General features: G+C 37.9%; 1 protein-coding gene across 4 annotated transcripts in view; it reads right to left on the bottom strand.

The window, feature by feature from the left end:
• Positions 1-18,982, bottom strand: part of LOC116275845 (probable phospholipid-transporting ATPase IM) — a 152,803-nt gene that overhangs the window by 22,579 nt on the left and 111,242 nt on the right. For all 4 annotated transcript variants that reach the window (XM_031668701.1, XM_031668699.1, XM_031668698.1 and 1 more), the window contains 3 exons: positions 18,077-18,147; positions 13,615-13,697; positions 4,507-4,665 (listed from right to left, as the gene is read on the bottom strand). In XM_031668701.1, the coding sequence (XP_031524561.1) occupies positions 4,507-4,665; positions 13,615-13,697; positions 18,077-18,147 (313 nt within the window). The remainder of the gene's footprint in view (positions 1-4,506; positions 4,666-13,614; positions 13,698-18,076; positions 18,148-18,982) is intronic.

An 18,982-nucleotide genomic window follows, 5' to 3' on the forward strand; every position in this document is an offset into this window, starting at 1 on the left:
CTTTGACACTGTTGACTATTCCATCTTTTTGAAACATACTCTCCCTTTAGCTTCTGTGTTATAATGTTCTCCTGCTTTCCTTCCTACCTCTTTGGTAGCTCCTTTCCTGTCTTCCGTGATACTTACCCTCCTTTCCCTTTACCCACTTACTAAAGACTGAGAATCCTTAAGACGCAGGCATAGGTCACCTTATCTTCTTACTCAATCTTCCCTGGACAATGTCACCTAAGACCGTAGCTTTAAGACTAATAGTTTTAATAATATAGACAAGATGTGTATCCCCAGCTCATGCTGTTCCTCTGAGCTCTAAATCCATATATTTAAACCTACGTATTGTGTTTCCTGTATATTTCCATCTGGATTCTTCTAAGGCTTCTCAAGTGGCCCTTGTCCAATCTAGCTTACAATCTTTCTCCAAGCTTCTCATCTCAGTATCATCACCATCCGTCCAGTTGTGAAGATTGGAAGAAACCTCGGTCATAGTGGATAACTTTATCATCCTCACCTTCAAACCTGGTCATCAAAGGTTGTCAATTCAACTTTCTAAAAGCCTTCTGAATTTATCTACTTCCCTTTCCTTTCACAATCTCCGCCCTAATCTAAGGGACTGTCATCTCTCAACTGTAAAAACCTAGAAACTTTGTCTCCCTGCATCCACTCTGCCCCCAAAACTAACCAATATTTTTCCTCCTCCCCAACCCCAGGACCTGCTGTCTATTTACAAACATTACAAACAGTTTTGGCAAGATTAAGCCTTTCACAATTAACACATATATACCCACCTGTTTGACAACTTACAATGGTGTCCCGAAGCTCTTAGGATAAAGATCAAAATTCTGGATACTGACCACAAGGTCTACCAGCGTGATCTAGCCCCTATCCATGTCTCCAGTCCCATATCCATCTGTGTTCTCCATACCCCATACTGGTCTTCTTTTTTGACCTCACTTTCCTTACTCCTGCCACAGGGCCTTGGCCATTGATATGATTTTGGCTTGAGATGAATACCTCTTTCTCTCTCCTACCATACTGAAAATCATACGAGTGAAGGTACTACATTTGCTTTTGTTCACATTTTTAATCCCCAATGAGTAAGTAGGATAATGCCCAGCATATAGTAGACATTCAATAAATAATTTGTAAGTAAATTAATTTTTAAGTAAATTAATTTTTTGAACATCTACATTTCACCTATTATCTCAACTAATGCTTACAACAAACTAACAAATTAGGGACTATTATCCTCAGTTCAATAATAATGAAACTGAGTTTAAAGAATTGAAATTGTGTGAGATTTCTCATCTAGTAAGTGTCAGTGTGAGAATTTGAACCTCGATGTAAGTAATTCTAAAGTTCTTGGTCTTTACTATTTTCTAAAACTATATGAAATAGTCAACCAATATCTAAGACTGTGTCTTATTCAGGATCCTAAAAGGAAATAGATGACACATCGAACAAAGATAATTGGAGGAGGTTTATTTATAAAGGAACTCTTCACAGAAAGCGTAGGTGGGGGCCGGGCGCGGTGGCTCAAGCCTGTAATCCCAGCACTTTGGGAGGCCGAGACGGGCGGATCATGAGGTCAGGAGATCGAGACCATCCTGGCTAACACGGTGAAACCCCGTCTCTATTAAGAAATAGAAAAAACTAGCCGGGCGAGGTGGCGGGCGCCTGTAGTCCCAGCTACTCGGGAGGCTGAGGCCGGAGAATGGCGTGAACCCGGGAGGCGGAGCTTGCAGTGAGCTGAGATCCGGCCACTGCACTCCAGCCTGGGTGACAGAGCGAGACTCCGTCTCAAAAAAAAAAAAAAAAAAAAGAAAGCGTAGGTGGGATTATAGGGGAAACAAAAGGTTAGTGCATTAACGAAGGGCATGTAGCAATCAAGCTGTTTCTCCATCTGAGCCAGAAGGGACGAAGGGAAAGAATGGCTACTGGACTCTAAGGGAAAGAGGTGATAGGAATTTGCAGCCCTTAGAGTAAGAGTGGCCTTCTGCTGATAGATCTGGCCAGCCTGAAGTTACCATACAAGAATGCAGCCTGAAGGAGTAAATACCTTGACTGTAATCTCCTTTCTCCTTTTGATCTCATCCTAGGGAGCCCTGAGACAAAGCCCAACCAGAAGCAGAAGTACAAGGTAACCTGTTAATATAAACCACACAAGTAAGCCTCCTAGGGCAGAAAGAAGGGTGGAAAAAGGTGAGAGGAAATCTGGAGAGGCAGACAGAAGACATCTAGGACAAAAATGCAGTGTGCACTCAAGATGGTACAGACTCCTAGAGACTGTTTAAATGAATATAATTCCTGCCCTCAGAAACAAGATTTTCTCCTCTCTTAAGCGTAAAGAAGGCATTACCAGGGAAGTGTAGCCTAGCTGTTAATATATATTAGACCTTCATAAATAATACGTTTGTAAAGCAAACCATATCTGTGTCATCTATATTCCTTGCACAATTCCTAGTGGTAGGTATAACTAGAGTAATAATACAGAAAGAATACTTAATAATTCATTGGATATTTTTCATTAGACCTAGGTGTTGACCTGGAACTAGTTCCCCAACTAAATGTCTTAAGACTTAGAGGTTTTGCGACATCCATTTGTACATCTCTGACACTGACGAAGCCAACCACTAATTCTTCTGTTTGCCAGCATTCTAATAAAGCTTTCTACCAACATTTGTAACCAGACTAAAGTCAATGCAGGCATGCTCTGCTTTACAAATATCCACTTGATAAGGTCCCCTGCAAGTGAATACCGTGGCCAAATCACAAGAGAAGGGAGTATTCCCCCTCTCCCTGCTGCCTGCTGCCTGCTGCCAAAGTCCAGAGAGCACTAAGTTTTTCCAACTCTCAGCCTAGAGAGCAGGCTGGGTGCTCTGAATTAAATTTGAAAGGAGGGAGAAGCAGAAAAGGAAAGAAAATAACATTTGTCAAGCATCCTTTTCCATATGCATTATCTCATTGAGCACTTAAAATGACTCTAATGTACTCATTATTATCCCCATGTTACAGCAGAAAAAAAACTAAAGCTTAGGAAGTGTAAGTAACCAAAGCTTACAGTCCTATAGCTGGTAAAAATAATAATAATAATAACAATAAATAAAAAAAATAGTAATAAATCCAAACTCAGGTCTGCCCAATCGAAATTCTGTGAACTTTCTGTTACAATTCCTTGGAGGGAGGCCTGTTCAACTTACCAGCCAACTTCCATGTTTTTCAGAGCATTTTCCCATAAAGGAACCTTACAAAGAAGAACTTGGCCTCTCAGTAGTTCACAACAGCTGCCCTAGCATGAAACATTGCAGCTGAACTTGAGTCCTGAATTAGCCATTCCAAACAAGATCACAGAAACACAAAGTTTGGGGCTTTATCCCATCCATAGGATGAAGCACTTCTATCTCTATGATGACAGGAAGCAAGTCAGGAGGGTATTTCCCATCAGAAGACCACGAAATTTCCCCATCATTAAGTAGGAAGTTAAAGGAATGTTCATGGACAAGCTTAGCTCTCTCTTTATCTGTGTAACGAAATATATGATCATATGTTTATTTCCCCAACTAAAACATAAAAGCTCATTTCTAGGGATTTCCCAGGTCTTTACAACGGCAGTGCCCCAAGCAGCAAGAGCACTGATAACACTGACAGCTGACAGTATTTAGAGGAATTGGGAGAACAATTCTAGGTTTGGAACACTTCTAAGATTTTAATGAACACTTTGTTGTTGTTGAGGAAGGTCAGTTAAGAAAAACATTCCAATTTTGATTGCACATAGTCAAGAGGCCCAAAACACATCTTAATTTGGTGTCACAATAAACAGGACTTTTAAAATCAAGGGCTGGCAATTGAAGCCATGAGTACAATTTGAGTGGCTTTATGAAATGGTGCTACTGTAAGCTTTCTTAGCAAGAGAGGGCCACCTTGGGCCTACATAAATAAAGCAGAGAAAAGAAATATGGTGGGCAAGAAGAGTAAGAGGCACCTCCCCCCACCCTACCCACCCCCATCATGCACAGTCTTTCCAGAACCCACTCTCCTATTTACGAACAGTGGAAAAAGTTATGGAGTATAAACAGAAATGATTACAGGATCAAGAAGCCTTTTCCAAAAGGTCTGCTTGACCTTTGCAAACTACAAAATTAACTGCACAGCCAGGGGCTTTCTTTCATACTCTTACCCACTTTAAAGGCAGATTCATACATAAAATGACAAAGGTGATTAAGATGGGGTTAATAAAGAAAAATTAAGCAGTAGGTATCTAGCACCCACTGTCTAGTTAAAACTCCAGCATCTTTAAGAATAAGATGGCAGTAGTTCCTCATACAGCACGGCCACCTGTACTCTTTTCAGAGCAATGGTGTTTTCTCCTGGTGTCCTACAATCTGAAGCCAGCTCCAGAGCACTACTTCGCATGGAATGAAAGCACTGTGCTCATCAGAACTTGGAGAATCGTAGACTGTGCTAGTGTACGTTGCAGGAAAGGTTCCCATAGAACTAGGTCACATGCTGTACCTGCAAAAATAACCATTCCAAAACACCAGCTGGTATTTCTCAGGATGCAGCCTCTCAGGATTATCTTCTCATTGTTGAGGGAGTGCTTGCTGTCTTTCCAAGAAAGGATTCCCATGAATTTATCTAACTTGTTGTTAGGCGCCTCACAGACAACAATCCCTGGAAAATAAAAAAACAAAACAAACCTCTTTACGACTCACCCAAAATTCTCTTCAGAAGCCCACAGCACTGTTTTACCACTGTTTCCCTTTAACAGCACGGGGTTACATACACAGAATTGTGCTAGAAAAAATAAGCTGGGAGGTAGAGAAATGGAAAGCCATCAACTATTTTGAAACACAGTTTTCTGTACTGTCCAAATAAAAATTTTAAAAAAAGAAAACAAATAACAATAGAAATCTTAAGAGCCATGGGATATTTTTTCTTTTAAAAAAAAAAAAAGAGCATATCTTTACTTCTAGTTTATAACAAATAATTTTTGAAAAGATAAAGCAGTGACTGTCCTAAAAGTTTCTCTTATTCCATCTCTTTCAGCTAAATGTGAACTTTTACACAGTTTAAAATAGCATACTTCCAGTCTCACAACAAAAGTTAACCATCTTTCTAAGCTCATAATCAGGATTTCAGAGGTCCTACTGTATTCCACCAGAAATAAACCTGGGCCTTGTTTGCCACATGTGTCTGAGAATGCGTGTGATTCCTTTCAGCTGTTCTATGCTTCTTATCTTGATTAGATTCAGAGTTATGGGGACTCTCAAAGGCACCATATAACTTGCCCCTAGAAGATGTTTCTAGTTTCTTTAATTCCAAACCAAAGGCATGCCCACTCCAAATCAACGAATCAATTCGTTCCATTATTTCAATATGAAAATATACATTTAGGATGGGGGTTCTCTAGATAGAAAAAGAAACCACAAAGAATCTTTCACGGACCCTATCACAAAACATAACTATTAGATTAATATACATATCCACTGCAAAAGGTGAGGAAAAATTATTATACATAATGAGTACAAAGACACGAAAGAACAGAATGGAGGGAGAGAGGAACAGAGGGAGGAAGGAAAAAAGAGAGGGGAGATATGAAAAAGGAAGCTGTGGTTAGATCCAGTCAGGATTTGAGTCGGAGTTGGGGGTGAGATTAGTACCTACAAAGTTCTCTCTCTCAAAAACAAACAAACAAAAATACATTCACATTTAATCAGAAGTCAAAAGGGCAAGTTGAAACATAAAACGTAGCATTTGGAAAATAAAAAGGGGACTGTATCTTTAGCGCTGATTAAAGAGAAAGGGGACCAAGTAAGCCTAGAGATCTATATTACACTGACTCCATCCACTCTCCAAGCTGCCGTCTGAACTTAAAAGAGGCTTCTTAGGTGGGTCCCCTTTCTTCCTAGGATACTCCCTTTAAAACTACTAAACAGAGGTAACAGCAACCAGTTGCCACAAGGCCACTGGTCACTCCTGACCAACCAGATCACTAACAGCCCTTGCATTAAAAAAACAAAAGCAAATAAAACTGTGAAAGGAATGAGGGTCTCATGGCCTCAGGGCCGCTTTTCCAACCTCCACCTGTCTTTCCCCAGTATAACAAAAGTACTGCCTAAAGCCTTTCCACTCAGGCACTCACTGGCAGTTTCCCAGACATCCCTATTTCCCACTGCTAAATAGAGACTACTGGCAGGAGGATTTGGATAAGACAAATAACCTTGCCAAGGGAAGGGGCTGAATTCTGGTTAGCTCCATTATGGCCTTTCACTGATAGTAAAAAGTAAATTAAAACCGATTTAAACTGGCTCAAGATGTTTGGACAACTATGTTGTAGATGGGGAGACATTTTCAGAATTCAATATCTTTTCTTCTTGACCAATTTTCACTCTGAATTGTAAAATCTTGAATTGGCTATCACCAGCAAAATCTACATAAAATAACAGGTTAACAGTAACACTTAAAGTTTATTTCAGATTCTTGACCCAAGACTCAATTTCTCAGGCTTCAAACTGAGCCACTTAAAAAAAAAAAAAAAAAAAAATGTGCTTTGGGCAAAAACAACATGATATGCAATCCCTGCCAAAAGGAATATAAAAAACAGGTTCATTTGATCATTTCTATTGTCGTAAGCAAAGACTGACATGGAGGCAAATACAGCCTTAAACACGTTGGCTCGCTCCTCGCTGGCCTCACACCAAGGGTGTGGTTCTAGACAGGAACAGGCAGTAGGGCCAAGGGGTACTGCCTGGGTTCTTGGAGGCTAAGCCCCAATTCAGCCTTTCTCAAAGAGTGTGGTCTCGGTGATGTAAGTTCTAAATACAGGCCCCAGTCAAAACAAAATGGTGGGAACAAAGCCAAACTACATTTGTTTTTATCATTAGAAGTGCTCGGCTTCCCCTTTTTAAGCTCTATTAGCATAAAACACACACTTCCCAATTTCTTTTGTACCACTTTCCAAAAGGGATGAACAGATTCCTTTGAAGGGAGCACTGTATTCACCTTTGTATTCCTATAAACTATTATACTATCTACATAATAGGATCTTTGTCGAAGAGATGGATAGAAAAAATTTCAGATGATTTCAAGAGAGAGGTTAAGAGATGAGATGGATATGAGAGCAGATCTAAGAAAAATGGACAAAGTAGGTATATTTCCATGATAGTGATGAAGGACTAGAAAACCAAATAGCCGAGGCACAACAGGCGGGGCTTAGTTTCTGGCCTAAATCTAACGGGAGCCGAGTAGATCGGAGAGTACTGAAAACAGGTGGGAGCATTAAAGTGCATTAGAAGCAGCCAAAATGAGAGCCTAGCCATGAAGCATAACAAGGATGAGGGGAAAGCTCTCTTAGGACCCTTCTTCCTTTTGCTAGTTCAATCAGAGAAGAGAAAGAGGATGTAAATGGTCAGTTTGACAATTGATGAGGAAACAGTTTAGGAAAAAATCACATCATTTCTCACATAGTCATTTATTGAATACATATTTGGAGCACAAAGTCATCTTTAATGGGCAATAATAAAGCTGGAAGAAAATCACGTCAATAATGAAGTGTAAATACAATCAAACTAGCTGCTCATATCTGTTTGCCCCTCTGAAGAGAAGACAGGAAAGCAGATTGCAATCTATCCATTTGACACTCACACAGAAATACTCTAGACCCACACTGAAAAAAATCTACAGGATCTCATTCTGGACCTTCCTAAGCATTCTAGATTTAGTCAGCCGGATTGTTGGTTAATTACCAACTTGACAGACTTCTCGAGTTAAGTATTAACCTCAAAGAGAAAGTCTGCAGCTTATCATAAACATGGAACTCAGTGCCCAATATTCTATGATTTTCCAGAGAAGCTGGCTTCATCTCTTTGTGTACATTATTAATAGAAATAGTTACTGATTATCTGAACTGCAACTCTTCCATAAGACAAATTATCCAGCAAATAAAACATCAATATTGCTGTTCAAGAATTTCTCTAGCCAAGAGTTTCTTAGCATTTTAGAGATTGCCCACTACTGTTTGCCCTGAAGATTGTGACAAATATTTATTTATTTTCTTAGAAAGAAGAGTGTCACCTTCCTATTTTCTAAAGCTTCTTTACTCTTCAACTGTCAAGGTTCACCCATCCATCATTACCATAATGGCATGTCGGCACCAGCAGTAAAGATTCCGCCTTTACGTGGAATCTATGCCTCATGCGTCAGCTGTGCTGTTGGGGTGTGCTCCTGTCCAGGTGAATAGGAAAGCTATCTGGTAAGCAAAAAAACTCACAAGATGCTAACCAAGCTATTTTATTTTTTTAACCAAAAAGAGATGCTTATTTTTCCATGTTTTAATTACACACATGCTATTCTTTAGAAAGAACCACAAAATATACAAGGATTCCTGAATAAAGAGTCAACCTTTCCCTGGTTCAGAATTCAGCATTAACAGTCATACAAAATATGTAAACTTGTCAGGAGTTGCAGAAAACAGATCTCAGTTCAGTCAGTAACAATATGCAAAAGATTCTTAAACACATTTCGACAATTTACATCCGGGGATTTCCCCAAGGAATAAGAATGTCCAGTTTACATAATAATAATTGACAAGTATTTCAGTTACTTGTTTATAAAAGCTTTTCAATTCCCATAAGACTTTAACATGAAAATCAAGGCCCACTCAATCTCTTTTTATATTATATTTGATCTACAATGTTAGATCAAGTTATGTATCTTTTCTTACAAAATTCAAGAGACCATAAATCATTTTTTTCTGATGTTTGAAATGTATAAAAATATTTGCATGAGAACTTTTCAAATAAATGGATTTACCTGCCAAAACCCAACTCTCTTGTGTGCACTGATCTCTACATTTGGCCAAGTCTTCTATAAACTCTTGTCAGGGATCTTGACATTCAAAATCACTGAGAACATTGCTACGTTTTAAAAATATGATGACCTCATCCTTGTCCTGGATGGACTTGATCTCTGGTAATTAATTTTGTACCTTCAGGTTTAGAATATTTTAAAATTTCATTTATTTCCCTAATCAGGAGCTAAGCTCTTGTGCTAATTTTCCCTAACTTTCCAATGCTGTCTTTCTACTTTGGTTTACAACCTGGGGTTTTGTGTCCTTTTGTGTCCTTTGTAAAATAGGCTTTGCCAAAAGTCCAGGGTTCATAGTCTGGCTTCTCCACTTAACAGCCATATGACACTGGGAAAGTTAATCAATTTACCTTGGTCTCAGATTCTTTATCCATAAATTGAGCTAACAATAATCTCTTCCTTCAAGAGTTGTAAGGGTTTAACAAGATAATGTGTGCAATTACTCAGCATGGTGCCTGGTACATAGGGAGCTCTTGCTCACATATCAACATCAAGTTTAGGGCCTGAGAACTTTAGGACCTTTACCTAATCAAAGGCTTCTTTAGGGATGAGACTTTTTTCAAGTCTGTCTTCTCCCCTGGGAAATAAGCTCTAAAAAAGCATGGCCTGAGCCTGACTTATTAACCACTGTATCCTAGGCTTAACAAATCCCTTGGCCTTGTGTTAAACATACATTTGCTAAATGAATAATGGGTGACTGTACACATATGGATGAAAGAAATCAGCTCACCAGAAAGACACTATCTTTGAATATAGATGCAAAAGTGAGGAGGCAGAGAGACTCACCAGAGACATCCTGAGGTTTCAACCCATCTCAGTTCTGACCCTATGTGTCCGAAACGTGGAGTCCCCAGTGGGAACTTCTCTGGGGATAGGAGTGGGAAATTCAGGTCTTTAGATACTTGGAAGATGTGCTTTTATGATTCAAGGACAGAAAACTGTAATTTGGTGCTAAAGAAAGTATTTGGCAAGTCTCAGAAGAAAAAACACACAGTAACCAGAAGCAAAAATAATGCCATACCCAGATTTGCCCAGAAGTCACAAATTAAAACATATACTTAGCACAGATAGAACATGGTAAAGAGTGTGCCTCACATATCTGTCTCATCTATTATACCTTGCCAAAGCTAGCCAGGTCATTGTCAAACATACACAATGTTGATATCTTATTTTAATTTAAACTAAAGGATGCAATATCTGGTTTTGATTCCCATGAGTCAAGAAAGTCTTTTTCCAATCACCAGAGGAAAACCTGTAATCTATTGATATTTCATTAGGACAAAGGTGAATAAAGAAGACACAAAAAAGGGAGTAGAAAAAGAACAAGGAGCAAAGGATCAAAAGAACCTGGATAATATATGGAGAGATCATTTATAATTCTACATACTTTGTTTTGCATCTTGTACTTTGGAGGTACTTAATAAAGACTTAAACCAATTACTATGGAGAGAGTGATTAAAACAAAGATAAAGAATGACAGAAAAGTGACACTGCAGGTGGAGAAAATAGCTAAGATAAAAAGTGAAGGAGGAAGATGAGATGAGAACAGTAAGCAAGAATACAGGAAGGAAAAAAAGGAAAGAGAAGAATGGTGAAATGGAGTAGTTAGAAAACCATGTGCAGATAGTGGAGTGTGTGTGTGTGTGTGTGTGTGTGTGTGTGATATTAAAATTGAAATGCATAAATTAGGTCTTGGAAAGAAGTGGATGGAGAAAATAACTGAAGGCCAAGGAAAGCAAGAGCAATCATGGGAAGGATTTAGGGTTTATTAACTGTCGTAACTCTTTCAAAGGCTTCCATGCCACATCTTGCATCATCCTCTTGGTCTTTAAATTTGGCTGCTAACTGGGGGGAATCTAATTTGTATATTGTTTCTAATTTATTTTCCTTCAATTCATCTATTCATTCTTCTGATGCTTTCTTAGAAACAGGAAATTATATTTTTTATTTATTAGAATAAACCCATAAAACACCCTGTTGCCTTGAACTTTAAGGTAGATTGAAATGCAGCCCAAGATTTTAAAACAAAAAAGTAAACTTAACAGAAACCTGGATTTTAGCCCAGAAGTGTACCAGCCTCATGAATTTGGCATTACATGTTTTCTGAAAAGCTGACCACAGTTTAAGTATATATAATCATAAAAAAGGGAGGCTCTGTATTGCCTTTATTGGGGAAAACAATTCTTCATTGGGGATTTGGTGAGTTGCCCATTCTGTATGAAGTAAATTCAAGTCATATCTAGTAAGTAATAATTATTAACACACCTTAAAAGTAAATTTTGTGAAGTATTTTTAAATGGCTATTTTTATATATAAGCAAGTCCTTTAACTTCTCAAGACCTGTTACCTCATGTGTAAAATCTTAGGGGAGGAAAGTGTTTTCAGCCTGAGCAAAACCACTTGTATTGGTTTAAATTTGGAGCTACTGTGTTCCAGTTTCTTACATCAGAAAGGATCTGAAGTAAAGACATTTTAAAACTACCATGCCAGCTGATCCCTCTCCCAGACACCTGCCTTCCAGGAGGATAGGATCCAGCACTCCTTCTCAGTCCTTCTCACCCCATCGTTTCACACGCCCTTCCTAGTCTCTTTACGTTAGGCCTTTCCTTTGCCCTCCCATGTCTTTTTGGGGCCTGATGCTGGTCTTCCTCTTTGCCCCACACTGGAATTTATAACTATTTATTCATTTTCTGCTATAAGAAGAAGAAAAAGCCAAGCAGGGTATGGTGGATTGAGAGTATAAGGAGTCATGCTGAAGAGAGGGATACTTAGCCCCAATCCTGTAGTTCCATGTAAGAAATCCACCTAATCCAGCCTGGCTCCTTATGCATTATCCTGGCATCGACTTACAGAGCCATGATTCTTGGAGGGTGTGGTAGAGACAGTTAATGCTCAACAAGTATTCATATTTGTTATTTCCTAGCCTCCCTTGCAGTTAAGTCAGGGCCAGGTGACAATGTTAGCCAATGAACTATAAGAGGAAGAAGAATTTAAAAACCACTGTGTCTCTTTCATCTTACCCTTTGCCCGATGCAGGGACCTCAGACGCCATTAGTCCAGATACTGTGGCTCCGTGACGGAGAAGGCCACCCAACCCACTCAGGATGTGACATGGGTAAGAATAAGCCTTTACTGTGTTTATGCCACTAAGATTGCAGGGTTGTTTATAACTGCATCATAGTGTAGCCTATCTGGGCAAACATCTAGGAAAGAATGGGACCTAAATAATTGTTAACAATCACGCTCTGCTTTTTGATGGTTAACAACACTAAAACTCATGAATTTCTACCTCTTCGTAGATCAATAGAGGTGTAAAGGTACAACTCTGCCAGGAAAGAAATGAGTAATAGTAAATTATATTTAGGTGGCCCTTTTAGGACTCCATAAATATTCAATGAGGTATTTTAAGCAAGTATTTTGATTCATGAACACAATTTACTTTTCTTGGATTCACATAACAGTAAAATTTCATTGAAAAAATTACTTAGTAGAAAATGTGTAATTTGTTTTATTCTAATCAAAATATTCCTTGGACCATTCAGTTTCCTGGCTACTCCCTGACTTAAATCTCAATTTGGAGGAATTTTTTTTCTATAAACATCTGTTATAAAGGCACTCATTTAAAAGAGATTAAAATATTAACAGAATCCAGACAGAGTTTACAAGCAACTGCAAAGCACAGGCAATAGAAGCTCTAAGCTCTGCACTGGAGAAACTTTACAACATAAACTTGCCTGTGCTTTAACTCATGTGATTATGCTAAGACCCTTATCCATGTTTTCCATAAGTGGATCCCCCAAAAACACATTTTGGAAGATTGTCTCAAACTCATGAAAATCTATTAGTAAATAAAGCCAATCTGTATGGATATACTAATATTCTGGGCCAGACTGACAAGTAGGTAAAGCAGGAGACCATTGAGGAGTGAAAGAGAGACTCCAAAGATTCTCTCTGCAGTCTATTATTGTGCCTAAAATCCTACAATCAGTGTTTCTTTCCTTTGACTCTTGAAGTATTGCATTTCTCTGTGGTGTCTTAATCATAAATGCAGATATCCCTAGAATGGACAACATCTGACGGTTGTTCCATGACAACTTAAGAATAACTTTACTAGAATAGAACAAGATATAGGTAGAAAAGGAGAGGCAAGAGAGATTATACTGAAGATCAAGGGACCAGCTGAATGGCATGAAGATGGAAATACTGAAACCATGGTCTAAAATAAAAGTCAACAGATGACCAACTGATTAATAAATCAGAATATTCTTCTTGAACACCTAATATCTTCAAGACATTATACCAAGCACCATACAAGGTACAGAAATATATGAGGCAGGATGGCTGTCTTCATGAAGTTTGAGGTCCGGTAGTTTTTGTTATGGAGCCAGGAAATGGACGGGTGGTTAGACCTAGAGCTAGAAATACAAGGGTAGCCAATATTCCTCCTCAGCAAGTCTGTATATGGCTCCAGGGAGGCCAACATTAGGCAAGTAAAGGATATTATGGGATTGAAGTAAATGATATTTAAAAAGGAAACAAGCATGAAATGAATGATAAACTAATAAAGCCATTCTCCCCTTGGCAAATATTTTTACTCTCTTTAGCGTGAGAATAAATTACAGGCTTTGATGCCTGGAGAATTTTATGTCCTTCCACCAAATAAAAAGAAACATAAGGTGGATCTCACATAATTAGTTTGTTGCTTTGCTTTTTGGGTTTGAGATTTTTGTTTGTTTATCTGTTTAAAATACTTACCGTCAAACCTTGCAAGTCTGTTGATATCTGCTCCAAGTTCCGAAGTAACTGATAGTGCATGGCGGACTTTTAGGTTCGTTTCCCTGTGAAATTATTGACATGACATGAATTTTTATATGGAACAGCCAACAGCATCCGACCAAAGCAATCAGGTGGGTGTAGCACATGCAAAGCCAAACCCAAGAGATCCAAGAAACTCTCCTTTGAATGTCATTCACACTTCGCTCACTGTTTCAGGAAAGTGGGCAGGGCTTCTTGGGCTCCTAAGAGTTGGCATTCTACCCATGGCACATCTTTATAACAACACACTGATCTGTTTTGCATTTTGAAAGAACAGAGGACATAACAAATATGGTTTCATTTGAACCTACTCAGACATCATGCATGAGTTACAAAACACATTTGGAATAGGAACACAGTTGCCAAATAAAGGAAGCTAATATCACTCCAGAGTCTACTATCTACATAGGAGTTTTACTTGCAAAAGATGGTCATGGCTAATTTCACAGTAGCTGAAATTTAAATGGGAAAAGGAATACAGCTTTCATTTTCTTGGAGAATCAATCCAAGAAATCCATAAATCTAAAATAGACAACCTACACAAGCTTAGCAAATCACAGTGAGTTGTGCATCTTCTTATAGGTGGGACCACACATACTTTGGACAGATGGCTCTCTGATATTCATAAACAGCCAGCAGTTAAGATTCTATGGCCATCACTTATGTCTTGTGTTTAAGGGCTTACCATCCCAGTTTTCTCACTGAATTCAGCCTAATTCTCTTACACTGTAGGTTAAGATCAGTTATCAGAGTTCTATGTTTTATGGAAATGTTTAGTGATACATTCATTCAGTCAACAAATATTGATTAAATACATACCCGAGTCACCCAAGATACTCAATGCTCCCCCAAAAGGATAGTCATCCTCTTGGGGAAAGCAAGTGGTAGGTAAAAAAGCAAACATCACTGTGTGGAATTTTGTGCAAATCCATGAAATAACTCATTGTAGACAGGCAAAAAGCGGATACCTAACAAGGCATCCAATCTTAACCTTCTGTAAATGAACTTCACAATGATGTAGGACAATATGAGTCCAACTCAAGGAATACCCATTGTTAAAATAGCTTTCTTCAGGAAAGACTAAGTTGGATGTATAACTGAAGCTAGTTTGTTTAAAAGTAATCTTATTCATCAAAACCTGCTGATTCCTAGGAGGCAGAGATGAGTAGGAATTGAGATAGTCAAGAACTTCATAGATGAAGCAGAAATTGAGCTGGCTTGATGGACAAGAGTGAGATAAGTGGTAGAGAGGCTAAAGGGTCAACATGTCCATCCACTTAAACAACTGTTCAAATAACTGAAATAGTCACACCAAAAAAAGACAGATAGCCCTAGTTCTTTAGCCCTAATCTACGTCATGTCATTTATCAAAGTTTGTCATCATTTTGAATTACTTCCTCAGGATCCTCTCCACTATCTCACTTCTACCTTCAAATGCGAAAAACAAAAGAGTAAGAATAATCACACATAGGCCTTCTTGATACTTTTAAAAAGTATTTTTCAAGACTCCTGATTAATGCCTTCATTGTCATTCCACACTCTTCCTTAATCTGCCTGAGTATCTTGATAAACTTCAAAGTCATTTTCAGCGTAAGAAACAATACCAAAAGATGCTGTATCCCCCTTACTCAGAATTGCATCTTACTATAGTTTCACATCTTGCAAAACCATAGTATAATATCACAACCAAGATATTGATATCGAAATAGTTAAGATACAGAACATTTCTATCACCACGGGATCCCTCAGGTTGTGCTCCATAGCCATACCCACCTCCCTGCCTTTCCCACCTCACCTTAACACCTGGCAACTACTAATCTGCTCTCTATTTCCATGATTTTGCCTTTTCAAAAGGCAAAATTTTATAAACAGAATTATACTGTATGTGACCTTTGGGTTTGACTATTTTTAGTCAGTATAATTCTCTGAAGATTCATCTAGAGTGTTACATGTATCAGTAGTTCAGTCATTGTTATTGCTAAGTAGTATTCCATGGTATGAATGCACCACAATTTTTTCAACCATTGACTTATAGAAGGATATTCAAGTTGTTTTCATTTATGGATGTTATGCATAAAGCCACCATAAACATTCATGTACAGATTTTTGTACAAACATGTCTTCATTTCTCTGGGATAAATGCCCAGGGGTGAAATTGTTGGGCTGTATGTTAACTGCATGTTCAGTTTTTAAGAAACTACAAAACCATTTTCCAGAGTGATTGTAGCATGTTACATTCCCACTCACAATGTATAAATGATCCTGTTTCCCTACTTCCTTGCTAGCATTTGGAGTTGTCACTCTTTTTTATTTTAGCCATTCTGATAGGTCTGTAGTGAGGTCTCATTGTAGTTTTAGTTTGTATTTCCCCAGTAGTTAATGGTGTTGAGCATCTTTTCATGTGCTTCTTTGCCATTTGTATGTCCTCTTTGGTGATATGTCTCTTTATGTCATTTGCCCATTTTCAAATGGTATGGTTTGTTTTTTTACTATTGAGTTTTTAAGAAGCTTTTTTTTTTTTTTTTTTTTTTGAGACTGAGTCTGGCTCTGTCGCCCAGGCTGGAGTGCAGTGGCCGGATCTCAGCTCACTGCAAGCTCCGCCTCCCGGGTTTACGCCATTCTCCTGCCTCAGCCTCCGGAGTAGCTGGGACCACAGGCGCCCGCCACCTCGCCCGGCTAGTTTTTGTATTTTTTAGTAGAGACGGGGTTTCACCGTGTTAGCCAGGATGGTCTCGATCTCCTGACCTTGTGATCCGCCTGTCTCAGCCTCCCAAAGTGCTGGGATTACAGGCTTGAGCCACCGCGCCCGGCTAAGAAGCTTTTAAAAAATATATTCAAGATACAAGTCCCTAGTCAAATAGATGGTTTACAAATATTTTCTTCTAGTCTGTAACTTATCTTTAAGCCCTTCTAACAGGGACTTCTGTGGAACAAAAATTTTTAATTTCATGAAGTCCAGTTTATCAAGGTTTTCCTTTTACGGATTATGTTTTCTGTGTCAAGTCTAAGAATCTGACTAGCCAGCTCTAGGTTTCAAAGATTATCTCCTATTTTTTTTCTCAAAGCTTTTTATACTTTACATTTGAAATCAATTTCTATAATACTTATAGAGCTATTCAAATTATCTATGTCATATTAAGTGTATAGTCTGTTTTTTTTGAGAAAGAGGGTCCATTTCTTCTAAATTGTCAAATTTCTGTGTGCACAGTTGTTTGTGGTATTTCTTTTTTACCTTTATAACGTCTTCAGGATCTATACCAAACTGCCAAATTGCCATTGTTCATGCATAATATTGCTGATTTGTGTCTTCTTTTTTTTCTTTTATCAGTATTCTTAGAGGTTTGTCACTTGTATTGATGTTTCCAAAGAACTAGCTCTGTATTGTTGATTGTCTTTATTTTTTTGTTTTGTTTTGTTTTCAAGTCTATTTATTTCTGCTCTTTATTATCTCCTTCCTACTGCTTCTTTTGGGTTTATTTTGCTGTTTTCTAGGTTTTTTAGATGAATGATAAGATTATTTGAGAATTTTTCTCTTTTCAAATGTATGCCATAAATGTTCCTCTCAGAACTGTGTTAGTTGTGTCTAAACTGTTCTGACCAAAGTAGGGTCCCACAGACTAAAGCACTATTTGAATAGCTCAGTATGGCAATAATTTGGAAGGCACCAGTTAAAACCATGGACTCTGGTGTCAGACTGCCAGGTTCGAGTCCTGGTTTCACTCTTCAGATGCTTTGGGCAAATTACTTAGGCTCTCTAAGCCTTGATTTCATTGTCTGTACAATAGGGCTTATATAGCATCTATATCAGGATTAAATGATAAATTCCACCTAAAGAACACAAACACATACTGTCATTAAAATGTAAACATTCAATAAATGTTTTTATGCCAGACAAATTAAATCCTCTGAAACAGAACTGCTATATGGTCTATAACTAAATTAAAAATTAATATCAACATCAAAACTGCATCATATTCTGTTTCTCTCTTCTTTTCCTATGTCTTCATTTGACACAGTTCCTAAAGGTTGCCTTTTAAAGTAACATCAGTCCTTCCTTCCCTCCTCAGGGAATCTTGATCTCTACCCCTCTCATTTTCCCTATAAAATCACTTGAAATCAAAACAAGCAGAAACTGTTTTTGAAAACATCTGAGGAATCTTACTGAAGATTCTCTGTGTAAAGTTATCCCTGTATATAAGTTTAGCTCACTGTTTCTGCAAGAAAATAAATTTAAGAGAAAAGACAGTTTCAAAATTACTGCAGAGTAATTAACTATGGACTTTGCGATGTAAACTCCTATGTCTCCCAAGAAGATACCGAACAAGGTTAAGTCTTATCTCTAAAGACATTACTTTTAAATAAATTGAAAACCAACTGAATTATTCCAATTTTAATAACTTACCCATCAAGCTCAGCAGTTTCAACATAACAGAGACCATGTGGCTCACTACTTGATAGGAGAAGTAAATCAGCCTATTTTCAAAAATCATAACAAAATAATACTTGAGAAGTTAGATTGGTTGAAAGTCTTCTACAGTATATCACCTCTTGATTACTAACGAGCCAACAGAGCCTTAGAAACAAAGTAAAAGAAGTGAGATCCTGTTCTACCTCTATGTCATATGCCCTGAACCAAACCCTCCCTCTTCCCTGTTCGTCCTTTATATGCCCCTTGACTATCACAACATAAACAAGCGAAGGAGCTGTCCTATGAATTAATAACCACTTGATTCACCTTTTTTGAATGAAACATATAAATTCTATTTTCTTGCTTTGATAATTACTAACATAAAACTCTCTCCAATAAATAATTGGAAATACATGCACAAACTTTAATTACCTAGTGTCATCAGTTAAAAACAGGGAGCAGACAAAGGAGATGGGGACAAAACAGAAGGGAAATAGATGGAGGCAACTAAAAAAATAAAATAAAAATAAGAGAGGCAAGGAAGTTAAGAAAGAGATAAAGATGGTAAGAAAAAAGTAAAAGATGGTAGGAAGTAAGAAAGGAGAGCTAAGATAAAGTAGGGACTAAGGAAGAGAGCAAGACAGAAGAGAAAATGTAGTTAAAGGCAGTGGGAAGAAATCAGAGACTGAGTAGTTTGGGTTTTTCAGAGATAATCAGTTCTATTCTGATGTCCAGTTGAGCTTTGCAAATCACCTATCACAATTCAGTTTTAGAATCCTGGTAGCTCTCTAAATTGGTAAAGTTCTTATCGATTTCATTTCAAATTTCTAAACTTATTTTAAAAATAAGCATTTTTATAAAATTTTGAAGAGTCTGAATATCTAAAAAGAATTGGCTTAA

Source organism: Papio anubis, chromosome 7 (genome assembly GCF_008728515.1).
Source record: "Papio anubis isolate 15944 chromosome 7, Panubis1.0, whole genome shotgun sequence".
NCBI lineage: Eukaryota > Metazoa > Chordata > Mammalia > Primates > Cercopithecidae > Papio > Papio anubis.